The sequence below is a fragment of the Panthera onca genome, chromosome D1, assembly GCF_046562875.1.
Source record: "Panthera onca isolate mPanOnc1 chromosome D1, mPanOnc1 haplotype 2, whole genome shotgun sequence".
Lineage (NCBI taxonomy): Eukaryota > Metazoa > Chordata > Mammalia > Carnivora > Felidae > Panthera > Panthera onca.
In genome coordinates this window covers 57,363,741-57,389,556 of record NC_138348.1, presented here as the reverse complement: position 1 = coordinate 57,389,556, position 25,816 = coordinate 57,363,741, and the positions used below count along the sequence as shown (strand labels likewise).

The following is a 25,816-nucleotide window of genomic DNA, read 5'->3' as shown; positions in this document are numbered from 1 at the left end:
AGGGCAGTATGACATGAGGCTAGAGAGGAACGAGGAGGTTAGAAAGTGTAAGGGTTTGTGATAAGCCAAAGAAGGGGCTAGGATTATAATATATGTATAAAAGGAGGCTACTGGAGGAGAGTAGGAACAAAGGAGAGAGACATAACTTATGTTTTTTTAAATGACCACAAAAGTTGCTCTCAGGAGAATGGATTACAGGAGATGAGTACAGGCAACAGATGATGACAGACCAGAACACGATGCTAGGAGGAAGGGAGAAGAAGAGGGCAGGTGGAAAAATCAGAAACAATCTGTATACTGTAGGTAGAGATGACAGAGTCTGCTAACATAGGACATGAGAAAAGGTGGGATGGATTGTGGATGATCATTCAAATAGGTAGATGGTAGTGCCATTTACTGAGACGGGACAAAATACAGATTTGGGGTGGAGGGAAATAAAATATTCCATGCTAGGTAAGGTTAAGTTTGAGCTGTCTATCAGACATCTAAAGAGTCTGAAACTCAGGAAAGAGATCTATACATTAGACCTAGAGCTCAATCTCACAAACTGAACCATGAGATCATAACCTAAGCCTGTTTGGGATTCTTTGTCTTCCCCTCTCTGCCTCTCCCCTGAGCATGCTTGCTCTCTCTCTCTCTCTCTCAAAAATAAAAATAAAAACTTAAAAAAAATTAATTTTTAAGTAATCTCTACACCCAATGTGGAGCTTGAACCCACAACCCCAAGATCAAGAGTTGCACGTTCCACTAAGCCAGCCAGGCGCCCCTAAAGATTTTTTTAAGTAATCTCTACACCTAACATGGGGCTCGAACTTACAACTCTGAGGTCAAGAGTCACATGCTCTATCAACTGAGCCAGCCAGGGGCCCCCCACTACTACTACTCTTAATCAAACCTCTGCCCCGGCCATGCATATCTTTCTACCCAAGTCAATTTTACCTCCAAACCGTCTTAATGTGAACTGCCCCTATTCCTCCCCCCCATCTTGTTCTATTTTATAGGCATCAGTCTCGTCTGCTAAGCTAGACTGTACTCACTCAAATGTAGTTAACAATGACATATACTTCTTTTGTAGATTCCAAAGCAACAGGAACATAGTAGGTACGCAATAAATATTAACCTTATGGTGAGAATAATCAAATACCAGCCAAAGACCAGGAAAGGATGAGGAAGGAGGAACTAAGGCAAACACTGAAGGTGCCTAAGGTAACAAAATAAGCTCAACATATCATTATCAACTTACTGGGCATCTGCTCAGGGGAGCCAAGATTTATGGAGTTGTCAGCAGCACCCACAGCCACTCCATTGATGGAAGAACCACAGTCTGCAATGACTCCCAGGCAGGCTGAGCGCCCACAATCCCAAAGTCGTGCTGTTCCGTCTCGAGAACCAGACACCACATTCCTGCCCCGATCAATAATGGCTGTATCCAGAATACCTGGCAAGGAAAAAAAAAAAAACGACCCTGTGATGGAGTGGGTAGAAAAGGAATTACAGGGCAGAGAAGATGGATCTGCATAATGACTCCATTCCTTCACAAACACACACTGGATACGTACTACAGGCTGGGCAAGTTCAAGTGCTACAAAACAGAAATAAATAAGAGTCCCTGCTTCCCAGTGGTTCAAAGACTAGCCCTTAGAGACAGACATGGAAAAAGGTTTGGATTTAATTCTTAGTGTAGTATCCTAGAACAGTGGTTTTGAAGCTTCAATTTTGGCTTTAAAACATGTGTTTTAAATAAGAATTAAGAAGACATCTTAGTTCAGTTTGAAAATCACGGTCTTACCGCTTCCATTGAGAACTAATTGAAAGGATTAATCTCCCCATTTTACAAAAAGATGTGACTTCCAGTCTGGACAAGATAGAGTAGCCCCATCTCCCTCAGGTCGTTCCCCTTGTAAATGAAAAAAACCTGGACATAAGACAGAAAGTACAAGAAGACTGAAAGATGGGGGCACCCTGGTAGCTCAGTCAGTTGAGCGACTGACTTTTGATTTGGGCTCAAATCATGCACAATCTCATGGTTGTGAGACTGAACCCTCAGTGTGAAGTCTGCTTAAGATTCTCTCTCTCTCTCTCTCTCTCTCTCTCTCTCTCTCTCTCCCTCCCTCCCTCCCTCCCTCCCTCCCCTTCCCTCCCTCCCTCTCTCTCTGTACCCACCCCCATCACTCTCAAAACGAAAATAAAACAAAAAACCATACACAAATCTTACCTCTGCTTTTAAAAAAAATGTTTATTTTGAGAGAGAGAGAGAGAGAGAGAGAGAGAGAGAGAGAGAGGAGGGGAAGGGTATACAGAGACAGGGAGAGAGAGAATCCCAAGCAGGCTCTGCCCTGTCAGCACAGAGCCAGATGTGGGGCTTGATCCCATGAAGCTTTTTAACATTCTGATTAAGGATAAAACATTTCTAAATTATCATTTTTTCCAACAAACTAACCAGTTACAAGGGGAAAATGTTCTCACTCTGTCTCTATAACCTGATATCAACTGGCTGTATGGCTAATCCATTTTTAGTATCTGAACTGTGACTTAAATCCATGGGACCTGACAAGTACCACGCTCTATCTTTGTTGTCTAGTGATGCAGCCATTGCCACCCAGCTTTTATCATCACCTCAGCCAAAGGATTAATGAGAAAATGTTGGCACACATCTCTGTCTCTCCCAGCACACAAGCTGATGACCTCCTGGGGAGGATTTTTTTTCACTTGTCTATTGTGGAAAACAACTATCTGTGTAAGGCAGTTAGTAATAACAAGACTCAGTGTCAAAGTAATGTCTAATCCTTGAGGAAATAGCTCATTTAAATGGCCAGTTGGAGGAATTATTTGTGTTTCTGTAGATAACTAGCTTCTGTTTCTACCTTTTGGTGATTCGTCTCCGGGGATCATTAGAGAAGCCTTTTGGAGAAATTACCCTTCATACCTCCTTTGTGACCTTTGAAGGTCACCACACAGCTAGCATCTTCAGCTGACCAAATCTTCAACTGGGCATCCATTCCCCCACTCAGAACCACAAGGCCTGATGGGAAAAACCTGCAACAATTCACATCAAACACATGTCCTTCCAATACTCTCTGGAAAAACAAAAGAAAATTCCATGCTAGTTCTCTTGTCCATCCCCTGATTTTCTCTTACCTCTTATATCCTCGGTCCCTTTAATGAAATATCTACCTGCTACACCTACATACTGGGTTTTAGAACTATGGGGGTCAAAAAGGAACCCTTTAGCTCATTTGTATACCAGGTAGTGTTCTAAGAGCTGCTGACTCCCTTTCCTGTAGCTCTGGCTACAGATGTTGTGGATTTGAAGTCTGAGGTTCTCACAGCCATCTTTAAGTCTACTTCTACATACATGGAGGCTTGAGGACTCTTACCTCTTCTTAAAATCCTCTGTATGGGTTAGAGGGGCTCAGCCATATAATTAGTAATAATAGTCTAGTTACTTTGTCTTAGAAACTGACTACTGAAGGAAGTTAATACCAAGGGACCACCCATTTAGACATTCACAGTGGCTCCTCCACTGTTACAGCCCCAATTTGTTCTGGAAAATCACCAAGATTGAGGATGGTTCCGAGATTAACATATGGGAGAACAAAGGTCAACTGAAGTGCAGTGGTCCTACAAATTTAGAATGTGCCACTCTTCCACCCATGACCCAGTCTAAGGTTTCTCAGACCACCCTTCAGGCATGAGACCCAAAAAGCATATTCAAAGCCTTTACTCTGAGCTCGCCATTGGAAGCCTGCCAGATCTTCATGCTCCCATCAGCACTAGAAGACACACCAAGGCCGCCTCCACTGGAAATGTCCAGGCACGTTATCTATTCAAAAAACAAAACTGGTGTTATAAATAATGAAATGCTCTTATTCTCTTGAAATATGTTAAAGATTTCCCTGTTTCACATTCTCCCAAGACTTCTTCAAGCCTACACTTCCCAGCACAAAGGACATCACCTGTCTCCTAACAAGGCTAGTGCCAATACCTTTTATTTCTCAAAACAAAAAGATGTTCTTCTAATCATCTATATAGTATCCTGCTTCAGCTTTTTAAACAGTTTTTCCTATCCCCATACCATTTCCATCATTTGCTATTTTAGAATTAAGATACCTAATTCTTAGGAACCTATTTACACAAAATAAAGTCAACTAAAATGTACCAGAAGGATTCAAGGAAAAGCAAAGATGCTTCCAATTTACTATTTTACATTCTCTCTGTAAAATCCTAATTGTGTGTATATGTCTATTTCAGAATAAGTAACAAAAAATTCTGATTCACTTATGCAGTTTCAACATTAACAATGACTTCATGCATAAGCAATGACCATACACATGTATACATACATACCCTTTTTATTAAAAAACACCCAGGTGCAAACATTCCAGAAATGTAGGACTAAGATATATAATCCCAGATATATTCCCGGCAACAGTGATTCCCATGTGACCTAAATTATTAAGGAGAAAGTAGGGACTTTGGCTTTAAATTATCCAACCTTCTATTTTACTTTTTTCTATGCCATTCGAGCCATAATGAGTAAATCTGGAAAGAACTGAAGGGATACATCTATCAACTCTAACACAATCTAAGACTTTTCCTTCATGTTTTGAGAGAGAGACTTTGAGCATATGTGCAAGTGGGTGAGGGGCAGAGAGAGAGGGAGAGAGAATCTCAGGCAGTCTCCATGCTCAGTGTGGAGTCTAATGGGGCTCAATCACATGACCACAAGACCATGAATTGAGCCAAAATCAAGAGCTGGACGTTTAACTGACTGAGCCACCCAGGTGCCCTTTTCTTTACTTTGGTTCCTTGGAATAAAAGTACCGTTAACTTAATTGTGGATCCTTTAATTTTAAGGATTATGACAACAATTAACCTTTATATCATGTTTTATCATTTATAAAACATTTTCAAATACATTATACTATTTGATCTTCATAATAATCCCATTCTGCTCCTAGTTTCTTATTGCTGGTAATAGCAACACAGAGGTAAATCGGACAGCCCTGCCTTCACATTCTAGTGCAGGAGAACTATCTCCCAGATCTATCTTTCTTCTCCAAGACCACTGCTACCACCCTAATCTTGGGCCTTAAGCCCAACTACTGGTATTGCCAATTAACTTCTTTCAACTCCATGTCTGGCTCCCCAGCTACACAAGCTCTGTAAGTGTCAGAACAATGTCCAGCACTTTCTTTCTTTTTTTTATTTCCTTGAAAGATTTTTAAAAATTTTTTATAACTTTTTTTATAATTTTTTAATGTTTGTTAATTTTTTTTTTTTTTTTTTTTTTGAGGGGCACCTAGGTGGCTCAGTCGGTTGAGTGTCTGCCAAGCTCAGCTCACGATCTCGCAGTCCATGAGTTCGAGCACTGCATTGGGCTCTGTGCTGACAACTCAGCCTGAAACCTGCTTCAGATTCTGTCTCCCTCTCTCTCTGCCCCTTCCCCGCTCATGCTCGCTCTCTCTTTCTCTCCTTCTCTCTCTCAAAAGTAAATAAACATTAAAAAATTAACATAAGTGGAATCAATATTGTTAAAAAATAACATTAAAAAATTTTTACGTTTATTATTTTTCTGGTGTGGGAGAGAAAGACAGAATCCCACGAGGGGCAGAGAGAGATAGACAGAGGGAGAGAGAAAGAGAGAGAGAAAAGCAGGGCTTACCTGAAGTGGGGCTCGTGTTCACCTGAAGCGGGGCTTAAGCTCACCCAATGTGAGACTCAAACTCACAAACCATAAGATCATGACCTGAGCCAAAGTCAGATGCTTAACTAACTGAACCACCCAGGTGCTCTTTTTATTTATTTATTTTGAGAGAAAGAGAGAGAGAGAGAGAGAGAGAGAGAGAGAGAGTGAGCACACAGTGGGGGGGGGGGGGGAGGGGGGGCAGAAAGCGAGGAAGAGAAAGATAGGGTCTGCACTGTCAGTGCAGAGCCCAACATGGGGCTCAATCAAAAACCATGAGACCATGACCTGAGCCAAAATCAAGAGTCGGACACTCAACCAAATGAACCACTCAGGTGCCCCTGAAAGATTTTATTTTTAAGTAATCTCTGCACCCAACGTGGGGCTCCAAACTTACTTCCCTGAGATCAAGAATCACATGCTCTACCAACTGAGCCAGCCAGGCGTCCATGTCCAGCACCTTCTTAACACAATCATAGACTATGTACATAGTAAAAACTCAACAAATACCACCAACAGCAGTGTGGTAATAAGAGTGAAGTACCTCAGGGGCACCTGGGTGGCCCATTTGGTTAAGCATCTGACTTCGACTCAGGTCATGATCTCTTGGTTCGTGAGTTCAAGCCCCTGCATTAAGGCTCTGTGCTGACAGCTCAGAGCCTGGAGCCTGTTTCAAATTCTGTATGTCCCTCTCTTTCTCTGCCTTTCCCCCACTTGCACTCTGTCTCTCTCTCTCAAAAATAAACATTAAAAAAAAAAAAAAAAAGGAATGAAGTACCTAAACAACACTAGGTAGGCAAGTGAAGCCATCTGACCTATATCCATAAGAGCAACCACAGTCCTCATTTGCAGGGCCCAAGAAACAAAGACATTTAAACACTCTCCTACTCACTCTCTGAAATAGAATTAATCCCTAAAGCAACAAAGCGCAACCCCTTTCCTGACTCAGGTAGTCTATCCAACTGCCAGCTAGGCATCTGTCCACCTTTGGCTTTATAGTGGTCACCTCAAACTTAACATGTTCAGAACAGAACTCTCATTTCTCCCTGCTCCACACCAATACAACTACTTGACCTCATTAGTAAATGGCACCACTATTTACCCACTTCTTTGGAAATTTTTGGAAACATCCCTTCTCCTCATTTTCTCTCACATCTCACACCCACATCATTAGCAAATCATGTCTAGTTCTACACCCCAAGAAGGTAAGCTCTACATCACAGTTTTATTCACTGCTATAGTCTCAGTGCCCAGAGAAGTACCTGGAATATAGCAGGTGATTAATAATTGGACAAATTACCTACTGATGAACTCAAATAAGAGAAAAGGAGAGTAAGAAATAGAAAAAGAATAAGAAATAGCATAAGAAATAGAAAAATTAATAATTTTTTTAAATGACCTTCTTTCAACTATACTCAAATAAAAATAAGTAAATTTGGAGCACTTGGGTGGCTGAGTCAATACAGCACATGACCCTTGATCTCAGAGTTGTGAGTTCAAGCCCCACATTGGACACAGAGCTTACTTTAAAAAAAAAAAGTAAATTTAATTTAATTACAAATATATTTTTTTACAAATGTTTTATATTATATGTATTATACACTGTATTCTTACAATAACGTAAGCTAGAGAAAAGGAAAAAAAAAATTACCTACTTCTCAAAGGTTCTCCCAACTCTGCCAAAAAGTTTATCACTTCCTCCTTTAGTAAGTCTGCAGCACTATGTTCGTATATTGTAGTGGTCAACCGTGGGCAAATTACCTCATCACGTTTGGTGATGTCTGGAAACATTTTTACTTGTCACACTTGGGGAATAGCTCACTACAATAAAGAATCATTGAGCTCAAAATGTCAATAGTGCCATGATCGAGAAACTTTGATATATTCTATTGTATCTTCTCAGTTAATATACTGTCCCTGGAAGGGACAGGGATATTGTTACCTTACGTGTGTTACATATCTCTGGGGACCTAGTTCCCTGTTATAAAAACTAGTTGAATCTGAACTACTCAGTTCTTCCAAAGTGAGAGAACATTGAAGAGTCGATTATAGGTCATACCAACTGTCTCCTTTCTCCAAACTTTTGTTAAAGAGGAAAGGGAACTAACATTACTGAATAGCTATTATGTACCAGACATGTAACAGACACTACCCAAATCTACTATGCTCAAAAATCTCTAAGATAGGTATTATTTGTATTTTTCAGCTGAGAAATCTGGGGTTTAAGAAGGGAATAAATAATATTGCCAAGGTGAAACAACAGAGCCAGGATGTAAACGTAGGTCCGGGTCTAAAGCTAAAGATCTATTTCTTAGTCATGGCAAAAAAACCCAGATGAATTGGATAATTCTAAATATTGGATAAATATGACAATTCAAGCGAGTGAGATAAAGGATGGATTACTTTATAGTGCTGTGATATGCTAATCACTTCAAAAAGAATTAAGTTAGATCCCTACTTTAAACTAAGTAACAGGAGCACCTGGCTGGCTCAATTGGTAGAGTCTGCAACTCTTGATCTCAGGGTCATGAGTTCGAGCCCCACGCTGGGCATGGAGCCTACTTTAAAAAAAAAATTAAATTAAATAACAAAAGTAAAGTTTGAAATGTAAAAAAATAAAACATTCAAAGAAAATACTATATAATTGTATTTAACACTTATATCGTGCTTACTATGTTTCAGACCGAATTCTAACTGTTTCAATCCTCATAACACCCCTATGAGATATTACTTTTACCCCTATTTTACAAATAAAGCATCTGTGGCACACAGAGGTTAAGTACCTGGCCTAAGGTCACAGTTAGTAAGTGGCAGAACCAACATTCAATGCCAAAGAAGCAAATCAAATGAGTCTATCCCTAAAGTCGGTGCTCTTACCCATTATGCTTACCATTACACCCAAAGTGAATATATAAAAATCATGGACTACCATAAGCAGGACCCCAAAAGTGTTACCATAAAGGAATAAGTTGCTGGGTTTTATTATCTAGAGATATTAAATATCTGTATGTCAAAAGACACCATAAATAAACAATAATAAGAAGCAACTATCTGAAAAATATATGGCAAAGGGTCAATACCCTTAATATAAGAGCTCTTATCCTCAACATCATTCATTATCAGGGAAATACAAATCAAAACCACAATGAGATACCACCTCACACCTGTCAGAATTGCTAAAATCTGTAACACAAGTAACAACAGGTACTGGAGAGGATGCGGAGAAAGGGCAACCCTCTTGCACCGCTGACTGGGACGAAAAGTGGTGCAGCCACTCTGAAAAACAGTATGGAGGTTCCTCAAAAAAAACTAAAAACAGAGGGTGCCTGGGTGGCTCAGTGGGTTAAGCATCCGACCTCAGCTCAGGTCATGACCTCACAGTTTGTGAGTTTGAGCCCCGAGTCGAGCTCTGTGCTGACAGCATGAAGACTTCTTGGGATCCACTGTCCCTCCCCTCCCCTCCCCTCCCCTCCCCTCCCCTCTCCTCCCCTCCCCTCCCCTCCCCTCCCCTCCCCTCCCCTCCCCTCCCCTCCCCTCTCTCTCTCTCTCTCTCTCTCTCTCTCTCTCTCCCCCCCTTTCTCTCTTGCTCTCAAAATAAAATATAAAGAAAAAAAAAATCTTTTCCCTAACACTTTGCATTTATTTTGCTTACACATATCATTACAGCAGTTTTTTAAAAATCCTCTCCTTTATCAAGTGTTTATAATGCAATCAACTTAGTTTCCAAAGTTTTCACACTTATATTACATTGGTTGGACATATTTAATTCATTAACATAATTTCAGAAACAATATAACTGGAATTATAACTGATCCTTGGTAAGCATTCAACTTAATCAGTAGTGTCAACAATATGCAGATCTCAGGAACGAGCTCATAAATCGTGAATATGCTGTGAGCATCAGTCAGTATGTTTTATATGGGAAATGCAGAGAACCAGTTAGCTCAATAAATTAGTTAAGTGGAAGTCAGTTAAAACATACCAAAAGCTTTATAATTTGCATTTCCTGTGACTCGACAAGTCTGTTTTACCAATGTATTCTAATTTCTTCCTATCTTTGTGAGTAAAGGGTTAGCTCTAAGTATACTATCAAAATATGAAATCAGGAAATCAAAGATACCTGAAAGTCCAGTAAGATTGGAAAAAATAAACTGTGGTAAAATCATACAGCAGAATACTATGCAGTTCTTAACAGAATATATAAAAAGGTGACGTACAATGACGTACATAACATATTATTAAGGAATATAAAGCAAGTTATAAAACAGCATATACTGTAAAAACCTATTTTGATAAAGTATTTAAAGAAAAGACAGGGAGAATCAAGTAAAATAATACATAAAGCTTAGCATGGTACAGACACATAGTAGGCAAATGTTGGCTATTACTACTAAAATTATTATTAATACAGGCTTTGTACCAAAAGTTCACATTAGTTATCTTCAAGTAGTAGAATGTGAGTGATTTTTCACCTTTTTTACATTTCCTAAATTTTCATTACTAAATCTATGTTCGTTTTATAATATGGGTAAAAACTAGCTATTTTTAAAATAAGAAATGGAAGGTTTTAATATAATCAGTTTATCCACATATTTCTCATTTATGCTTCCATGGTAGTTAGAAAGAGCATTATCACAACGACCTCTGAAAACTATCCCTCAATATGCTGTACTTGGAATTTTGAGAAAATGTCCCTGCCTTGTCGGCAATGAGACAGAAATATGAACAGTGACAAATTATACAAACACAGTTACCAGCATTACCCAAAAACCACTAAGCAGCTCTGCTAAAACATATATAAATAAACTTCAGACAATTCCTTTCTCTAAGATTAACAGTGAGTGGATTTATGTACATATTCTATGTGGACCCAAATACCGGTTTTGCCAAACATCACACTTCAGCTGTGTTATCTTAACAATGCACAGTAAATGAAAGGCACATTAATTATGGATGTCTATAAGCACTCAAGCAGATAAAATGAAAAAACAACATGCCATTATATTTTCTCCTCATTGTTTAACTTTTTTTTTTTTTACGTTTATTTATTTTTGAGACAGAGAGAGACAGAGCATGAACGGGGGAGGGTCAGAGAGAGGGAGACACAGAATCCGAAACAGGCTCTGAGCTGTCATCACAGAGCCTGACGCGGGGCTCGAACTCACAGACCGTGAGATCATGACCTGAGCCGAAGTCGGCCGCTCAACTGACTGAGTCACCCAGGCACCCCTATTTTCTCCTCATTTTATCAAAATACTTACACTCTTGGAATGAATTCTGGAAAAAGTAGTGTATGGTGCCAAAAACTTCGAGGATGCGTTTTCCTCCGGACAAGAAATATGAATGCTTTTCTAAATAGAGAGGGAAAGATGAAATTCATCAATAAAGTTACTCCAGTGAAATTAAAGCCTCTTAAAGAAAACATCAGGATGATAGGAAATTTTCATCTTTTAAATGTACCCGCTCTTATTGCCCTTTCCCAGCTCACAACACAACCACTCCCCTATAGATCAGCAGCCCTTATACTGCAAAGGGGTGCAATGTAATTTTGTATTGCTTAGATGCCATTATCTTTTTATGGTGAAGTAAACTCCCACAGAAGACAAACCAACAGTAAGTACAAATGACAAACACGAGGGGTGTTTAGGTGGCTCAGTCACTCAAGCTTCTGACTCCTGCTTTTGGCTCAGGTCATGATCTCACGGTTCACGAGATCAATACCTGCGTGGGGCTCTACACAAGACAGCATAAGAGCCTGCTGGGGATTCTCTCTCTCCCTCTCTCTGCCCCTCCCCTGCTCCCAGGCATGTGTGTGTTCTCTCTCTCAAAATAAATAAACACTTAAAAACACTTTAAAAAAATGACAAACATGAAGGCATTAATTTTTATGAGAAAATCTAATACCAGTACTGTCAATTAGCAATGGGGCAAGGAACAGGATTAACAGGAGGAAACAGCACCAGATTCCAAGTCTAGGGCCTAAACAATCAGTCTAAAAGTAAACTTACCGCCTTTAAGAACTTTTAGATAAAATGTTAGACTACTGATATCTATAGTTACCAGAGAAAATTAGCAAATTATGGTATACTTATACAATGTGTATGCCTGGTCAGGACTTCAGTGCTCATTCCTACCTAGGACTTAAACTGACTACACATGTTCACTGACTGCTCATCGCCCCATAGCTGTATTAATTCCCCATGTATTTTTGCTTAGTCATTACCACATATCTTTCAGCTGTTGTAGCAAGAAAACTGGTGACATAGTGGGAAACCGCACCTAGAACTAGATGTTAGATCCAGGTGACATAACTTGCAAAGGCAGCCTTTGTAACCATTTAAGATTTCAAGGTAGCATGTATACAGGTATAAAAGGCTTGGTAAACGTTTCAAGGATTCTTGCAAACAGGACAGCCCTTTATTCTAACTGCCAGAATACCAGCACCACCATCTAAGTGTGTATCTCCTACAGGGAAGCTGAGGAGCCACACTCACCCAATGGTTCCTAACCTGTTATCGCTTTTGCAGCAGTACTTCAAAGTTTCTGGAAATTCTGCTGAACAATGAAAATGTCTTCAAAAATCAAGATTTTCCAAACCTTTTTCTAAGGTTAATCTATATACAACAAACACAGGTCCTCACAGTTCATTAGAAAGAAGAGTTTCAGGGGTGCCTGGGGGGCTCATTCGGTTGAAAGCCCAACTCTTGATTCCAGCTCAGGGCATGATCCCAGGGTCGTGGGATCAAGCCCCGCATCAGACTCTGTGCTGCATGTGGAGCCTGCTTAAGATTCTTGCTCTCTCTCTCTCTCTCTGTCCCTCTCCCCTGCTTGTGCACCCTCTCTCTCTCTCAAGTAAAAACAAAAAATTAAAATAGAAGGGATGAAAAATAAAATATTTTCTTAAAAAGTTTCAAAATTATAATATTCTCATCACTAAAAATCAAAATACTCTTATTACAAGTATTCTACTCCTTTAAAAACACCATCAGAATACCTACCTATACAAACAGCACTTTCTTAGCCAGCATATCCATATGTGGTTGCCTGCAGGTTTTTCATTAAATTAGTTTTTGCTTCTAACCACATGACAAAGCCCATACGGCAGCAAGAGAGCTGACCTGGATTTGGAATTGCCTCCTGTATCCAAAATTAAAGCGTCAGCTAAACTCTCCTGGTTTAAACATTCCTATCAGCAAGGATTCAAGGAACTCCATGAACTCAGTGTTCAGGCATCTGTAAGAATTGGGTTTGCTCTCAGAAGACTTCACTTCTTTGAGACTAATTATATGAAAGATTTCACCAATCAGTGGTATTCTCTCACTTATCAATCAAGCAATTCAGCCTTTAATCCGTAAACAAACTATGGAGGAAAAGAAATGTTAAGCTACCTTCCAATATCAGCAGTAGAAAATCATGCTGTTAATGAAAATATTTTAATGAAAAGCTGCAGGATATCAAAACATAAAATTCAGGGCAAGGTTTGGGGGAAGAGTGTGAGCATTCCATGCTAAGATAAAATTCAAAGTCAAACTTTTTTATACTCCAGGATTATGTATTTAAGCATAATCTACTGTTTAATAGAATGATGTAGCAACTGCAAAAGTTGACTGCAAAGTGACTCAGGGCAATTAGGAAACAAATGAATGTTCAACTATAACCACTTACTGTCTTACCTAGCAGGTACACTGGCAAAAATTAGCAATGAGGTTGGAAGAGATAAGGATTGTATCAGGGCCTACGTATGAAGGGAAGAAAGGAAATCAGAACTGACGCTGTGGCTGGCAAAACACCTGGGAAAAATGTAGGCTTGCAAGCTGGTGTTCGTATTTGGAAGTTTATAGAACTGGTTTCAATTCTGGCATACAGTCTAACTAGATTTGATTACTAGGGTTAATTAACCTCTCAATCTGTTTGCTTATGTGCAAAATGGGAATTTAAAATATCAATCCCACGGGATTGTTATGATAAGCAAAAACTCACTTTTGTAATATTTTATAGTTTCATTCATATGCAGTCTCCCTCCCCATTAACCAGCCTATAGGTAGAATATCATCTCCATTTAATTACACATTAAAAGAAAGGCTGGTTTCCCCTTTGGGAATCAGGTTACCCACCAGAGCATACTGACTACAGCCATCAGAATGAGTAAGGAAAGTCAGATCTTAGGTTCTGCAATACAGTAAAACCCCAAGCATAACTCATTACAGAAACATGCTTTTAATCCAAAGCATTCATTTATCAAGGCAAATTTTAAGAACCATTGGCTCAGTTGTGATTATGTGATATTGGGCGTCATATTCTACTCGTATTGCAAGACATTGCTAGTTTAACAAGTTAAAATTTATTAGAAATGATTAATCATCTTGCAGAATACTCACAGAAAAGGTTACTCGCAATCCAAGGTTTTACTGTACTTAGTTTGGCCATCTACTCACTTCAAAGACCAATGAGAAAAACTATTAAGTACTATTAACGTAGGTCTTCATCAAGGCCTAGCCAGATAAAGGCTATGCTGTCCAATATGGTAGATACTGGCCACATGAGGTTACTGAGCATTTGAAATACGGCCAGTGCAAATGAAGAGCTGCATTTTTATTTTATTTAAAATTTAACTTAAAAACTAATACTTGACTCAGTTTTTGGAAAACTTTTTAAGTATATTTGGAACTACTTGGGTATGTGAATCTGTGTTCTCACCTGTAAATTTTATAGAACCTAAATACACTTATCAAGTATTTTCAATAAAAAATTATAGAGTCTGAATTGAGATGTGTGGTAAATGTAAAGTATACACAGGATCTCAAGAACTCAGTAAGAAAAACAGAATGTATAATATCTCATTAACAATTTCTTAATATTAATCATAAGTTCAAATAATATTTTAGATCTACTGGGTTAAATAAAATATATTATTAAAATTAATTTCACCTGTTTCTTTTTACCTTTTTTATGTGGTTCCTAGAAAGTTTTAAATTACATATGGGGTTTACATTATTTTACCTACTGAATAGCGCTGATATAAGGGAAGTAAGAATAAGTATACGTAACTAAAAGTATCTAAAAGTATATGTAACTACAAAAGAAAAAAAAAAACTTTTGACATTCAAAGGCGTAAAAACTGATTATTATACAAGTAAAGATAACACAGATATACAAATAACAGTATAAATATTTACAGTAGATATATAGGTACTACCCAGTTTTGGACTCGGTGTCATCTAGAAGACATAAAAACCTACCTTATTTATTTCATTCACAATAAATCCTTCTGAAGCTGTAACTTCTGGGATGCCATCGAGGCCAATTCCTTGACAAGTCAGGCTACCATACAAAGTTGGTTTCCCTACATAGCACAAAAGAAGCATGTCTCAAGAAAATAATAAGAACTCAACATTGTTCTCCTTGAAGACCCAATTCAGGCATTTGTACTTATGGTAGGAAATTGGCTCATGGAAGAATAGAAGGTACTTGTGTTAAAGTGACGTGAAGTGGAAAGAGCACTGTCCTAAGTGAACCTAATTTGGGAGGGAGTACACTCACGAGCTAAAACCTAGGACAAAGATTTAGAGATGTGATACGGCATTTGTAAGAAAACTACTAGAGTGATCTCAAATTCAGTTTTACGGACTGTGAAATGGAATTCTTTCAGAATGAAAGATAAAGACCAACATGCACAGATGTATTTATCTACAGTATATATATATCTATATATATCTATATATAGATATATATATATCTACATATATATATATATGTAGATATATATATATAATACATAGCAAAGAATTAAGCTTCAGTAACCTAGAAAATTTGCCTAAGTAGACCACTGTTTTTGCAGTGATGAGGGCTAAATAAGACATCCTACACATAAACATAAGCAGATGGTAGAATGGAGTTAAAAACATTCTCTTCTATTCTTCTTCTGCACTTTATATATACACTTCTGTAAGAGCCCATAATACACTTTATATGTCTGACCTCCCTATTAGACTATAAAGTCCTTGAGTTCAGAAATGATCAGGGTCTACAAATTATTCAGTAAATAATTATTGCACTAAACTGCAATTCTAGGAGTAAGAGGGGAGTAGAAAACATCAAGGATTCACACAGAGTAGGAGTGCTTCCTAGAGAGGGTGGGATTTAAGTAGAACCTTGGAAGATTACACCTAGACAGAGGATAGAAAGATAGGGCTAGGCAGAATATAAGGGAAAGAAAACCAAGTCAGGGAGGAGCATGTCAAGAATAAAAGAAAATTAGAAAGAACAAGATAGGGAGGAGGCATCAATTAATATAACAGTTTGGTTAGGGACACCTGGGTGGCTTAGTTGGTTAGGTCATGGAGTCAAGATTGTGAGATCAAGCCCAACATCAGGCTCCACACTGAACATGGAGCCTGCTTAGGATATTCTCTGTCTCTCTTCCCCTCTCCCTCTATCCCCCCCCTCCCCACGCTCTATATATAATTTTTCAAAAATTGTTTTGAAATACCAGTTTGGTGGGGTGCCAGGGTAACTCAGTTATTAAGCATCCGAATTCGGCTCGGGTCATGGTCTCGTGGGTCATGAGTCTGAGCCCCACGGGGGTTCCGTGCTGACAGCTCAGAGCCTGAAGCCTACTTTGGATTCTGTGTCTCCCTCTCTTTCTGCCTCTCCCCCACTCATGCTCTGTTTCTCTCACTCTCTCTCAAAAATAAATAAATATTGGGGCGCCTGGGTGGCGCAGTCGGTTAAGCGTCCGACTTCAGCCAGGTCACGATCTCACGGTCCGTGAGTTCGAGCCCCGCGTCAGGCTCTGGGCTGATGGCTCGGAGCCTGGAGCCTGCTTCCGATTCTGTGTCTCCCTCTCTCTCTCTGCCCCTCCCCCGTTCATGCTCTGTCTCTCTCCCAAAAATAAAAAATAAAAAACGTTGAAAAAAAAATTTAAAAATAAATAAATATTAAAAACAAAAAATGCTTTAAATAAGTTTCTTTGCCATTAACATTAAAAAAAATACCAGTTTGGGGCACCTGGGTGGCTCAGTTGGTTAAGCCTCTGACTTCAGCTCAGGTCACGATCTCCTAGTTTGTGGGTTCGAGCCTTGCATCGGGCTCTGTGCTAGCAGCTCAGAGCCTGGAACCTGTTTCGGATTCTGTGCCTTCCTCTCTCTCTGCCCCTCCCCTGCACACACTCTGTCTCTCTCTCTCTCTCAAAAATAAATAGACATTAAAAAAATTTTTTTAAAATACTAGTTTGGAAAAAAATAAATTAAAAAAACAAAAAAACAAAACACAACAACAAAATACCAGTTTGGTTAAAACAGTCATAAAAAGGTAGTTGAAGGATATTAATGGAGGAACTTACAATCTGGGATAAAGGTCTGGAATAGAGAAAATCTAGCAAAGAAGCTTTGGGAAGGAAAGTGGTGTGAAGTGCTAGTTCAGAAAGAAGCCACAAAAATAGGATCAAGGGAACTGTGCTTTTTGTCCACCTCCACAATTCCCTCCTGGCTTCACCCACTGCCCCATGATGCCTGGTCCACAGAGTGTATCATTTTAACCAATCTTCTGTCAACACCCTCAAAATGACCTTTCTACATCTGTAGTCACTGAAATGATCTCAGTCTTGGTTTTCTGTTTATAAAATAGAATTGGTTCAGTCAGTAGAACATAGGAATCTTGATCTCAAGGTCATGAGTTTAAGCCAAGCCCCACATTAAGGCATAGAGCTTACAGGAAGGAAGTGAGGAAGGAAGGAAAGAGGAAGGAAGGAAGGAAGGAAGGGTAAGAAAAGGAGGAAGGAAGACACTCTTAAATGTCTATGTCCACACCAATGCATTTATCTACATCTGCACTTACCCTCACCTTCTTTCATCTTAGTCTTTTAGAGTTAATTGAATCTCTCTCTCCTTTAAGACACTAGCTTTTCAGTTAGCCCTTCTCTCCTCTACATATAACCTGTATTTTAATTGCTCTACAATTAGTTCTCATCTTTAAAAACAAAATCCTTGACTATGAGACCTAGCTACTATCTTCCATACAGCATCATTTTCCTCAAAAGACTGTTTAAAATTCTATTTCTCAGAGAAATAGAATATAGTTATATAAAGAATCAAAGGTATCTGAGGTTAAGGATAATCAGTAAAACAAAACTCACAAATTTATTAAAAAGTTTGATTTTTTTTTAATAGTACCACAATAACTACAAACAAATGGATAAGACTAACACAGAAGTGTCATTCAAAGAAATAACTGATAGGATTTGGGAGCTATCTGGACGTGACATGGTAAAGTGACTAGGTTTTTCATTCTGATGCCTAGAATGGTGGTAACTTAAATTTGAAAATCAAGAAAGAAAGTCTGTTTGACAAGAGAAGTGCTCAGCTTGGTTTTAGATTTGATAAAATCAAGAGAACAGTGAGAGCTTCAAGCATTAATGTCTAGCAGATAATTGTTCAATTTCTGCTTGAACTTAAAGAGAGTTCAGGGCTGGAGCCATACATCTAGGAATCATCATCAGGAAATCACAAATGAAACTAAAGAACTGCTTAGAATACAATAATATATAGCTAAGGGACTTAATCACTCCCTGAGTAAGTCTGTGGCCTCCAAATGGAAAACTAATCTTAAGGCCTTCCCCTGAAATGAAGGAGTTGGTGTGAATGGTCAAGAACATTTGAAGACTATGAGCATTATGCAAGGAGTTTGGGTCAAGAGAAAGTATGAAGCTCTCTTCTAGGGGTAGTAAATCCCCTTTCTCTAAAGGGAAGGCATATAGTTTTGGGCATATGGACATTACCTGGGGGGTGACAACTCAGCCAGGCTTCCCCTTCATCCTTCCTATGAAGAGAAACAAAAGATTAATTAGGCTCATTCAATGCTGAAAAGGATGCCACTGGTGCAAGGGGGAAAGAAGATCATATAATTTTCAGTTTGGACATAGTACTGAGGTATGATCCAGTATAACATCTCATCCAGGCATAGATTATTCTAAGACAAACTTTATTTACTGAAGAAATATTCATGGATTAAGCACTTAATGCATAGATATCTACGGGTTAAATGAATACTCAAATATTTCATCAATAGGGAGTTCACTATCCATACAGCTGACAGCTTTGAAAAATCAAGAATACTTTCAAAACTGAACTACTGGGACCTCATCAAAATAAAAAGCTTCTGCACAGCGAAGGAAACAATCAGCAAAACTAAAAGGCAACCAACAGAATGGGAGAAGATATTTGCAAAAGACATATCAGATAAAGGGTTAGTATCCAAAATCTATAGGGAACTTATCAAACTTAACATCCCAAACCCAAATAATCCAGTGAAGAAATGGGCAAAAGACATGAATAGACACTTCTCCAAGGAAGACATCCAGATGGCCAACCGACACATGAAAAAATGCTCCACATCACTCAGCATCAGGGAAATACAAATCAAAACCACAACGAGATACCACCTCACCCCTGTCAGAATGGCTAACATTAACAACTCAGGCAACAACAGATGTTGGCGAGGATGTGGAGAAAGAGGATCTCTTTTGCATTGTTGGTGGCAATGCAAGCTGGTACAGCCACTCTGGAAAACAGTATGGAGGTTCCTCAAAAAACTAAAAATAGAACTAACCTATGACCCAGCAATTGCACTACTAGGCATTTATCCATGGGATACAGGTGTGCTGTTTCGAAGGGACACATGCACCCCAATGTTTATAGCAGCACTATCAACAATAGCCAAAATATGGAGAGCCCAAATGTCCATCAACGGATGAATGGATAAAGAAAATGTGGTATATATATATATATATATATATATATATATATATATATATACATACACACACACACACACACACACACAATGGAGTACTACTCGGCAATCAAAAAGAATGAAATCTTGCCATTTGCAACTACGTGGATGGAACTGGAGGGTATTATGCTAAGTGAAATTAGTCAGAGAAAGACAAAAATCATATGACTTCACTCATATGAGGACTTTAAGAGACAAAACAGATGAACATAAGGGAAGGGAAACAAAAATAAAAACAGGGAGGGGGAGAAAACAGAAGAGATTCATAAATATGGAGAACAAACTGACAGTTGCTGGAGGGGTTGTGGGAGGGGGGATGGGCTAAATGAGTAAGGGGCATTAAGGAATCTACTCCTGAAATCATTGTTTTACTATATGCTAACTAATTTGGATGTAAATTTAAAAAAATAAAAAATAAAATTAAAAAAATACTTTATATGTAGATATTTATTGGGATTACTGGAAACCAAGCCCTGTGCCAGACACTTTGCAAACAGTGTAATTAATCCTCACAATTTAACAAAATACCTTTTATTATTCCCATGTTAAAGATTAAAAACAAACAAACAAAAAACCTGAAGCTCAGGGGCACCTAGATGGCTCAGTCATTTAAACATCTGACTCTTGGGGCGCCTGGATGGCTCAGTGGGTTGAGCATCCAACTTCAGCTCAGGTCATAATCTCACAGTTGTGGGTTCAGGCCCCATGTCAGAGTCTGTGCTGACAGCTCAGAGCCTGAAGCCCGGTTTGGATTCTTTGTTTCCCTCTGTCTCTGCCCCTCCCCCACTCACACTCTATCTCTCTGAGTCTCTCAAAAATAAATAAACATTAAAAAAATAATAATAAACATCTTGACTCTTGCTTTCAGCTTGGGTCATGATTTCCCAGTTCCTAGAATTGAGCTCCACGTCCTGCTCCATGCTAACAGAGCAGAGCCTGCTTGGGATTCTCTCTCTCCCTCTCTGCCCCTCCCTTGCTCTGTCTCTCTGTCTCAAAATAAACTTTAAAAATTTTTATAGGGGCACCTGGGTGGCTCAGTCGGTTGAGCATCTGATTACTGATTTCAGCTGAGGTCATAATCTCACGGTTCATGGGTTCAAGCCCGGCAATGGGCTCTGTGCTGACAGCACGGAACCTGCTTGGAATTCTCTCTCTCTGCCCCTCTCCCACTTGTGTGTGCTCTCTCTCTCTCTCTCTCTCTCTTTCAAAAGAAATAAAACATTTTGGGGGGAGGAGAAGGAAAAAAAAAAGTTAGAGAGGGGGGAGCCAAACCATAACAGACTCTTAAAAACTGAGAATAAACTGAGGGTTGATAGGGGGGTGGGAGGGAGGGGAAAGTGGGTGATTGGCATTGAGGAGGGCACCTGTTGGGATGAGCACTGGGTGTTGTATGGAAACCAGTTTGACAATAAATTTCATATTAAAAAATAAAAATAAATAAACATTTATTAAGAAAACTGACTTTAAAAAAAAAAACCCTAAAGCTCAGGAAAAAGTGACTTGCTCAAGGTCACCTAGCTATCTGGAAAACGAATTGAAACAAGGGACTAGTACACAATGTCTGCATTCTAACAGGTCACTGACTTTTTACATGTTTTAGAATGCTCCTCTCCAATCATCCAAATCCTTACCTCATCACTCTTAACACTTTTAGGATATAATGAAAAAGACTTACACTTTTGAGACAGAAAAATCTAGGTTGATACTAAGTAACTCTCTGTCACTTACTGGCTGCAAAATCCTAAGCAAGTTACTTCTTTATTCCTCTCCTGCATTCTCTCCTGATTGGCCCTCAGTAAAGGTTAGTGTTCTTCCTTTATTACTTGTCACACATTCTGTGTTGTAGTAAGTAATTTAGTCCACATAGTAAAGTGTAAGTTTCTTAAATGCAAAAACCTATGTTTTATTCATCTTCACCACTGTTCCAATTTGAAAAACCCTTAGTAGTAACAGTTGCCATTCATGGCACTGCTGTACTCATCATGGTGCACGCAGTAATAACTTGCACAGTATACCATGAATAAATAGATATTGAATGAATGGTTTGCTGTGCATTACCAATTAAGCTATCAGCTTCTTGAAGGAAGGAACCACTGTTTAAAACTCCACTACACTCACAGGGTCTGGACATAGTGGTTGTTACACTGTTTCCTGAATAGAACTGCCCAATATGTCTAACATAGCACTGGGGGTCTGAGAATACAAGGATTCCATCATACACTCAAAGACAATGTGGAGGTAGGTGGTTGAGTACTAGGACTTTTGCAAATACAGTAAATATTTGCTAAATGACTAGGACTACTTGGCTAAGAGTTTCCCTGCCTCCCAGTTTGCCTGTCTTTGTCCACTCATTGATCCTAATCCTGGTGCTGGGATCACACAGCACGTACGTGTTGCCTTGGCCTCAGGACAGCTCTTCTGAGAATGAAAACCTATGACCACGTGTGACTTCTTTTTCTACACCCAGGGATCCCTTAAGAACCGATGAGGTAATCCCTATCCTGGACTGGGTACAGCGCTCCTTAACGCAAAGACAACATGCGTTACCCGCCTCCTCCGTCCCGGGCCTGGGCCTTTGTTCACCTGAGGGCTTGGGCCCAGTCGCTCTGAATCCTCAAAGGCGCCGCCATCTTAACCCCGCCTCCACCTGCCCGCCTCTTCCGCTCTTCGCCGGAAGTGGGTCCCAGAAGGGGCTGCGACGAGATTGGAGGGCGGAATCTCTACTGAGAGGCCGCCAATGATTATGCGCGGCGGGTCCCTCTTCCCCACTTCCGCTCTCAAGCTCCTTTACAGGCTGGTTTCCGGTCGGAGTGTCGGGAGAGTTACAACTGCCTACAAGACGGACGGCGACGTGCAGGAACGCGCGTCCAAATTCTCGTGTTCCACCTGTTGCTCGGTGAGCACTCTGTACCGCGTCCTTGCACTGTAAGGCTTAGCCGGCACAGCGGGGCTGCGGTTGGCTGCCGCGCTCGCGCTTGAGTCTTCTTAAAGTGGGAGACTTTAAAGTGGAAGCTGCAGGTGCCTTAGACACATGAATTTCTCTGCTTTCCTATGACTTCCTAGTCCAGGCCAGTCTCAGCCATCCCGCTGCCGACCATTTGCTTGCCCTGATCTCCAACCATGGGTCTTCCTCTTTTTCCTTCAGGGAAGACTGAAGCCAGGATGTGGTGGGGAAAGAGTACCGTTGCATTTACTGTGAGCCCTGTTGTCGCGCATGCATTTCTCGTCCATTATCATATTAATCCTTATATTAGTTGTATGAGTTCAGTATTATTAAGGAGGAAGCTAAGAAGATTGTATGGTAAAACATGGTGTCAGGATTCGAACCTAGTTCTCTTGGCTTAGAATCCAGGGCACTTTTTCCGTACAGTAATAAAAACTTATTTATTGAAGTCTTTGGACATGCCAGGCTTATGTGCATTATGTCATTTAGTCTTCAACAGTCTTGTGAGGTAGATGTGAACTCTTTTTCAAGAGAGATTATGAAGTGATTTTCTTAAGGTCACCCAGTGAGTCAGTAACAAAGCTAGGTTTCCAATCTTAGTCTCTTCAAAACCTATTACCCACCTCCTTCCTTAAGTTATACTGCCTCCAAAGCAAATGAGTTTTGGGTAGGCTATGTTGGCTTAACGTGGCCAACAAGACCTTGCTATGATCAGATATTTTCTCATAGTGGCGATTTCATTTGCTATTCCCTAGTCATACAGAACTTTGAGTTCCTCTCCTGTGTCAAATTCTGTCTCAACCCCTGACCCTGCTCTTCCATTGACTACCCGTATTATTTCTCCCCATCCTTGGCTAACTCCTATTCATCTTTCAAGTCTCAGTTTAGAAATCACTTCTTCCAGGAAGCCTACTCAGCCTGTTCCTGCCATGTCTGGATTAGGTGTTCCTCTAGTGTGTTCCCAATCTTAGCTATCTGTACACACTGTGTAGTAACCTGTTTATTGTCTAGATTGTAAACTCCATTAAGGCAGGAACTATATCCATCTTGGTCACTCCTGTATCCTCAACTCTAGCATAGTGCCTGGTACATGATAGGTTCTCATTGATCATTTGTTGAATGAATCAGAGACACAGGAAAGGCACTGAAAGGTAAATTCCAATAAGGCAGGAACTACATCCGTCTTGGTCACTCCTGTATCCTCAATTCTTGCGTTGTACCTGGTACGTGATAGGTACTCAATAATCATTTGTTGAATGAATCAGAGAAACAGGAAAGGCATTGAAGAGTGCTAGTTCCTTTAAAGCCTGTCATGGTGAAATTTGTTCAAAGGCTGAGGTTATTTCCCTTCAAAGCTTTCTCAAGTTCCTTCTGTAGGCTGCTTTCTGCTGGGTGCTCTGAGGCAGATGATCTTGGGAAGACAGTCTGGGCAAATCTACCTCACATTAAGTACTCTCATCTCACAGACTTATGCGCCCATGCACACTCTATGCTACAGCTAAACTGAACTCTCCATTCCTCCTGTATGTCAAACGCTACCCATATTTGGGTAATCTCCCAAGTGTTAAACTATGTTCTTTTCCAGCCATAGGAAAAGGCTAATAGGAGGAAAGGAGAGATTCATTCTTTTGGGGAGACATCTGCTGCAAAAAGGTGACATTTCACCTAATTCAAATTCTGTTAGCAAAATCCATTCAAGCTTATTTAGTGCTGTGCTAAACTTTCTCATATACTTTATGTCATTCTATTGAGTTCAAACCGTTTTACAGATCTGCTCTCTTGCCAGGCCTAGTACTGATGGCACCAATGAATCAGGCCCAATATCTGTTCTCAAATAAGCTTACACTCTGCAAGGGGAGACAGATGCACGGATAGGCTATAACAGTGCAGTTTGGTCAATGTTATTGATAGTAATGGAACCTCATAATCACATTCCTACTCTAACTTTCCCTCCATTATTCCAGAGACTCTCAAAGATGTCAACTCAAGGCCATGCTTGGGCCCGACAGGTGAAGAAGGAGGATGAGGAAGAGGATCCGCTGGACCAGCTGATTTCCCGCTCTGGTTGTGCTGCTTCCCACTATGCAGTACAGGAGTGCATGGCCCAACACCAGGACTGGCGACAGTGTCAGCCACAGGTACAGGCCTTCAGGGACTGCATGAGTGAACATCAGGCAAGGCGGCGGGAGGAGCTGCAGAGGAGGAAAGAGCAAGGCAGTGCTCACCACTGAGACCCCAAACCACCTATCCCCAGAGGATGTCCCTGAAGAAACGAGCCCAGAGAGATCATAGGAGGAAGAAGTCCTGAACAGTGGAAGTTTGGGCCGAGAGGCGTAAAACATGGGGATTGTCTGGCCAAGACTGACTTTGAGAGCCAGACAGCCATGGGTTTGGACATGACTGCTGTAAAGAGCTGTCATATTTTCATTGTGCAATCCCACACATCCTCACCTACCATGTTACACCGATACTAAATGTCAACTGATATTTGCCAAGTAAAACAAAGAGTTGGGTTAAGGGATGCTCTCTTACCTTACATCTTGGGTCAGTGTGCCAGGTACTGAGCCGATTACATGGATGTTTAATTTTAAAAGTAAATTCACAATCTAAATGTAAACTGATTACCTAATCAGGTCTTCATTTATTGAGTAATTGGTTCAACACAGCAAGTTTTTCTGAGACCTTCCCAGGTGCCAGGTACTGTGTGAATGAATAATATGATCTGATGTGATAAATAATAGGATCTCTTCTTTCATGTTTCTTAGTCTGGTTTGAGAGATAGAAATAAGTAAAACAGCATTAGAACAACTAATTACTGGCCATTATATAAGTGCCTTTATCTTTCATTAGTTGTTCTGGACGTTTCATTCAGTCTAAGGAAGGAAGAAAACAAATGGGAAAATAAACATCGAGTGCCTCTTATGTGCAGACAGATACAGTCTGACCTCAGCGTGCTTCCAGCCCAGGAAACACACAATGTTGGCCTGACATTTAAAAGGCACATTTAACATAAAATACAGATTTTCAGATTTTAAAAACTGGAGAAGCTATCAACATGGAGCTTATATTCCTACTTGACAGTAATTTGCTGGAGCTGAATATGGATGCTTCTTTTAGGTGGTTATGTTCTCCAGTTGTTAACAGTTGCCATTGATTTTCATTTCCTTCCATGAAACTACATTACCCATTCTATTACTTTCTGCCTAGCCCTATGAGGCATTTGGAAGTGGGAAGGGAGTTAGAAGAGTGACTCTTGCCACAGAAGCTGGAATGCAAAGGGGCATATGCTCTCATCATCAGTTAACATTTCTTGAGCATCTATATATTGGAAGCACAAATCTGAAGTATTGTAGGCCCTAAAACTACTTTGAGTCTTTGTTGGTGACTGAGGACGAAAG

General features: G+C 39.9%; 2 protein-coding genes across 8 annotated transcripts in view; one reads left to right on the top strand and one right to left on the bottom strand.

Moving 5' to 3' along the window:
- Positions 1–22,152, bottom strand: part of PAAF1 (proteasomal ATPase associated factor 1) — a 37,671-nt gene extending 15,519 nt beyond the window's left edge. The window contains exons 1-7 of one of the 5 annotated variants that reach the window (XM_078433106.2): positions 22,058–22,152; positions 18,462–18,502; positions 14,926–15,029; positions 10,948–11,037; positions 3,725–3,823; positions 2,927–3,077; positions 1,244–1,438 (exon numbers count right to left, since the gene is read on the bottom strand). In XM_078433106.2, coding sequence (XP_078289232.2) covers positions 1,244–1,438; positions 2,927–3,077; positions 3,725–3,823; positions 10,948–11,037; positions 14,926–15,029; positions 18,462–18,502; positions 22,058–22,104 — 727 coding nt within the window. In that variant the 5' untranslated portion in view covers positions 22,105–22,152. Of the gene's footprint in view, positions 1–1,243; positions 1,439–2,926; positions 3,078–3,724; positions 3,824–4,347; positions 4,448–10,947; positions 11,038–14,925; positions 15,030–18,461; positions 18,503–22,057 lie in introns of those variants that run through there. The other 4 variants (XM_060605664.3, XM_078433107.2, XM_078433105.2 and 1 more) reach the window with 4 other exon arrangements.
- Positions 22,153–22,202: 50 nt separating this feature from the next.
- COA4 (cytochrome c oxidase assembly factor 4 homolog) lies at positions 22,203–25,340 on the top strand. Of its 3 annotated transcripts, none has more exons than XM_060605667.3 (2): positions 22,203–22,370; positions 24,383–25,340. In XM_060605667.3, the coding sequence occupies exons 1-2, from the start codon at positions 22,212–22,214 to the stop codon at positions 24,647–24,649; spliced, it is 426 nt and encodes a 141-aa protein (XP_060461650.1). In that variant the 5' UTR covers positions 22,203–22,211; the 3' UTR covers positions 24,650–25,340. The 3 variants fall into 3 exon arrangements, with proteins under 3 accessions (XP_060461650.1, XP_060461652.1, XP_060461651.1); XM_060605669.3 differs by lacking the exon at positions 22,203–22,370 and adding an exon at positions 22,377–22,492; XM_060605668.3 differs by lacking the exon at positions 22,203–22,370 and adding an exon at positions 22,517–22,669.
- The last annotated feature ends 476 nt before the right edge of the window (positions 25,341–25,816 follow it).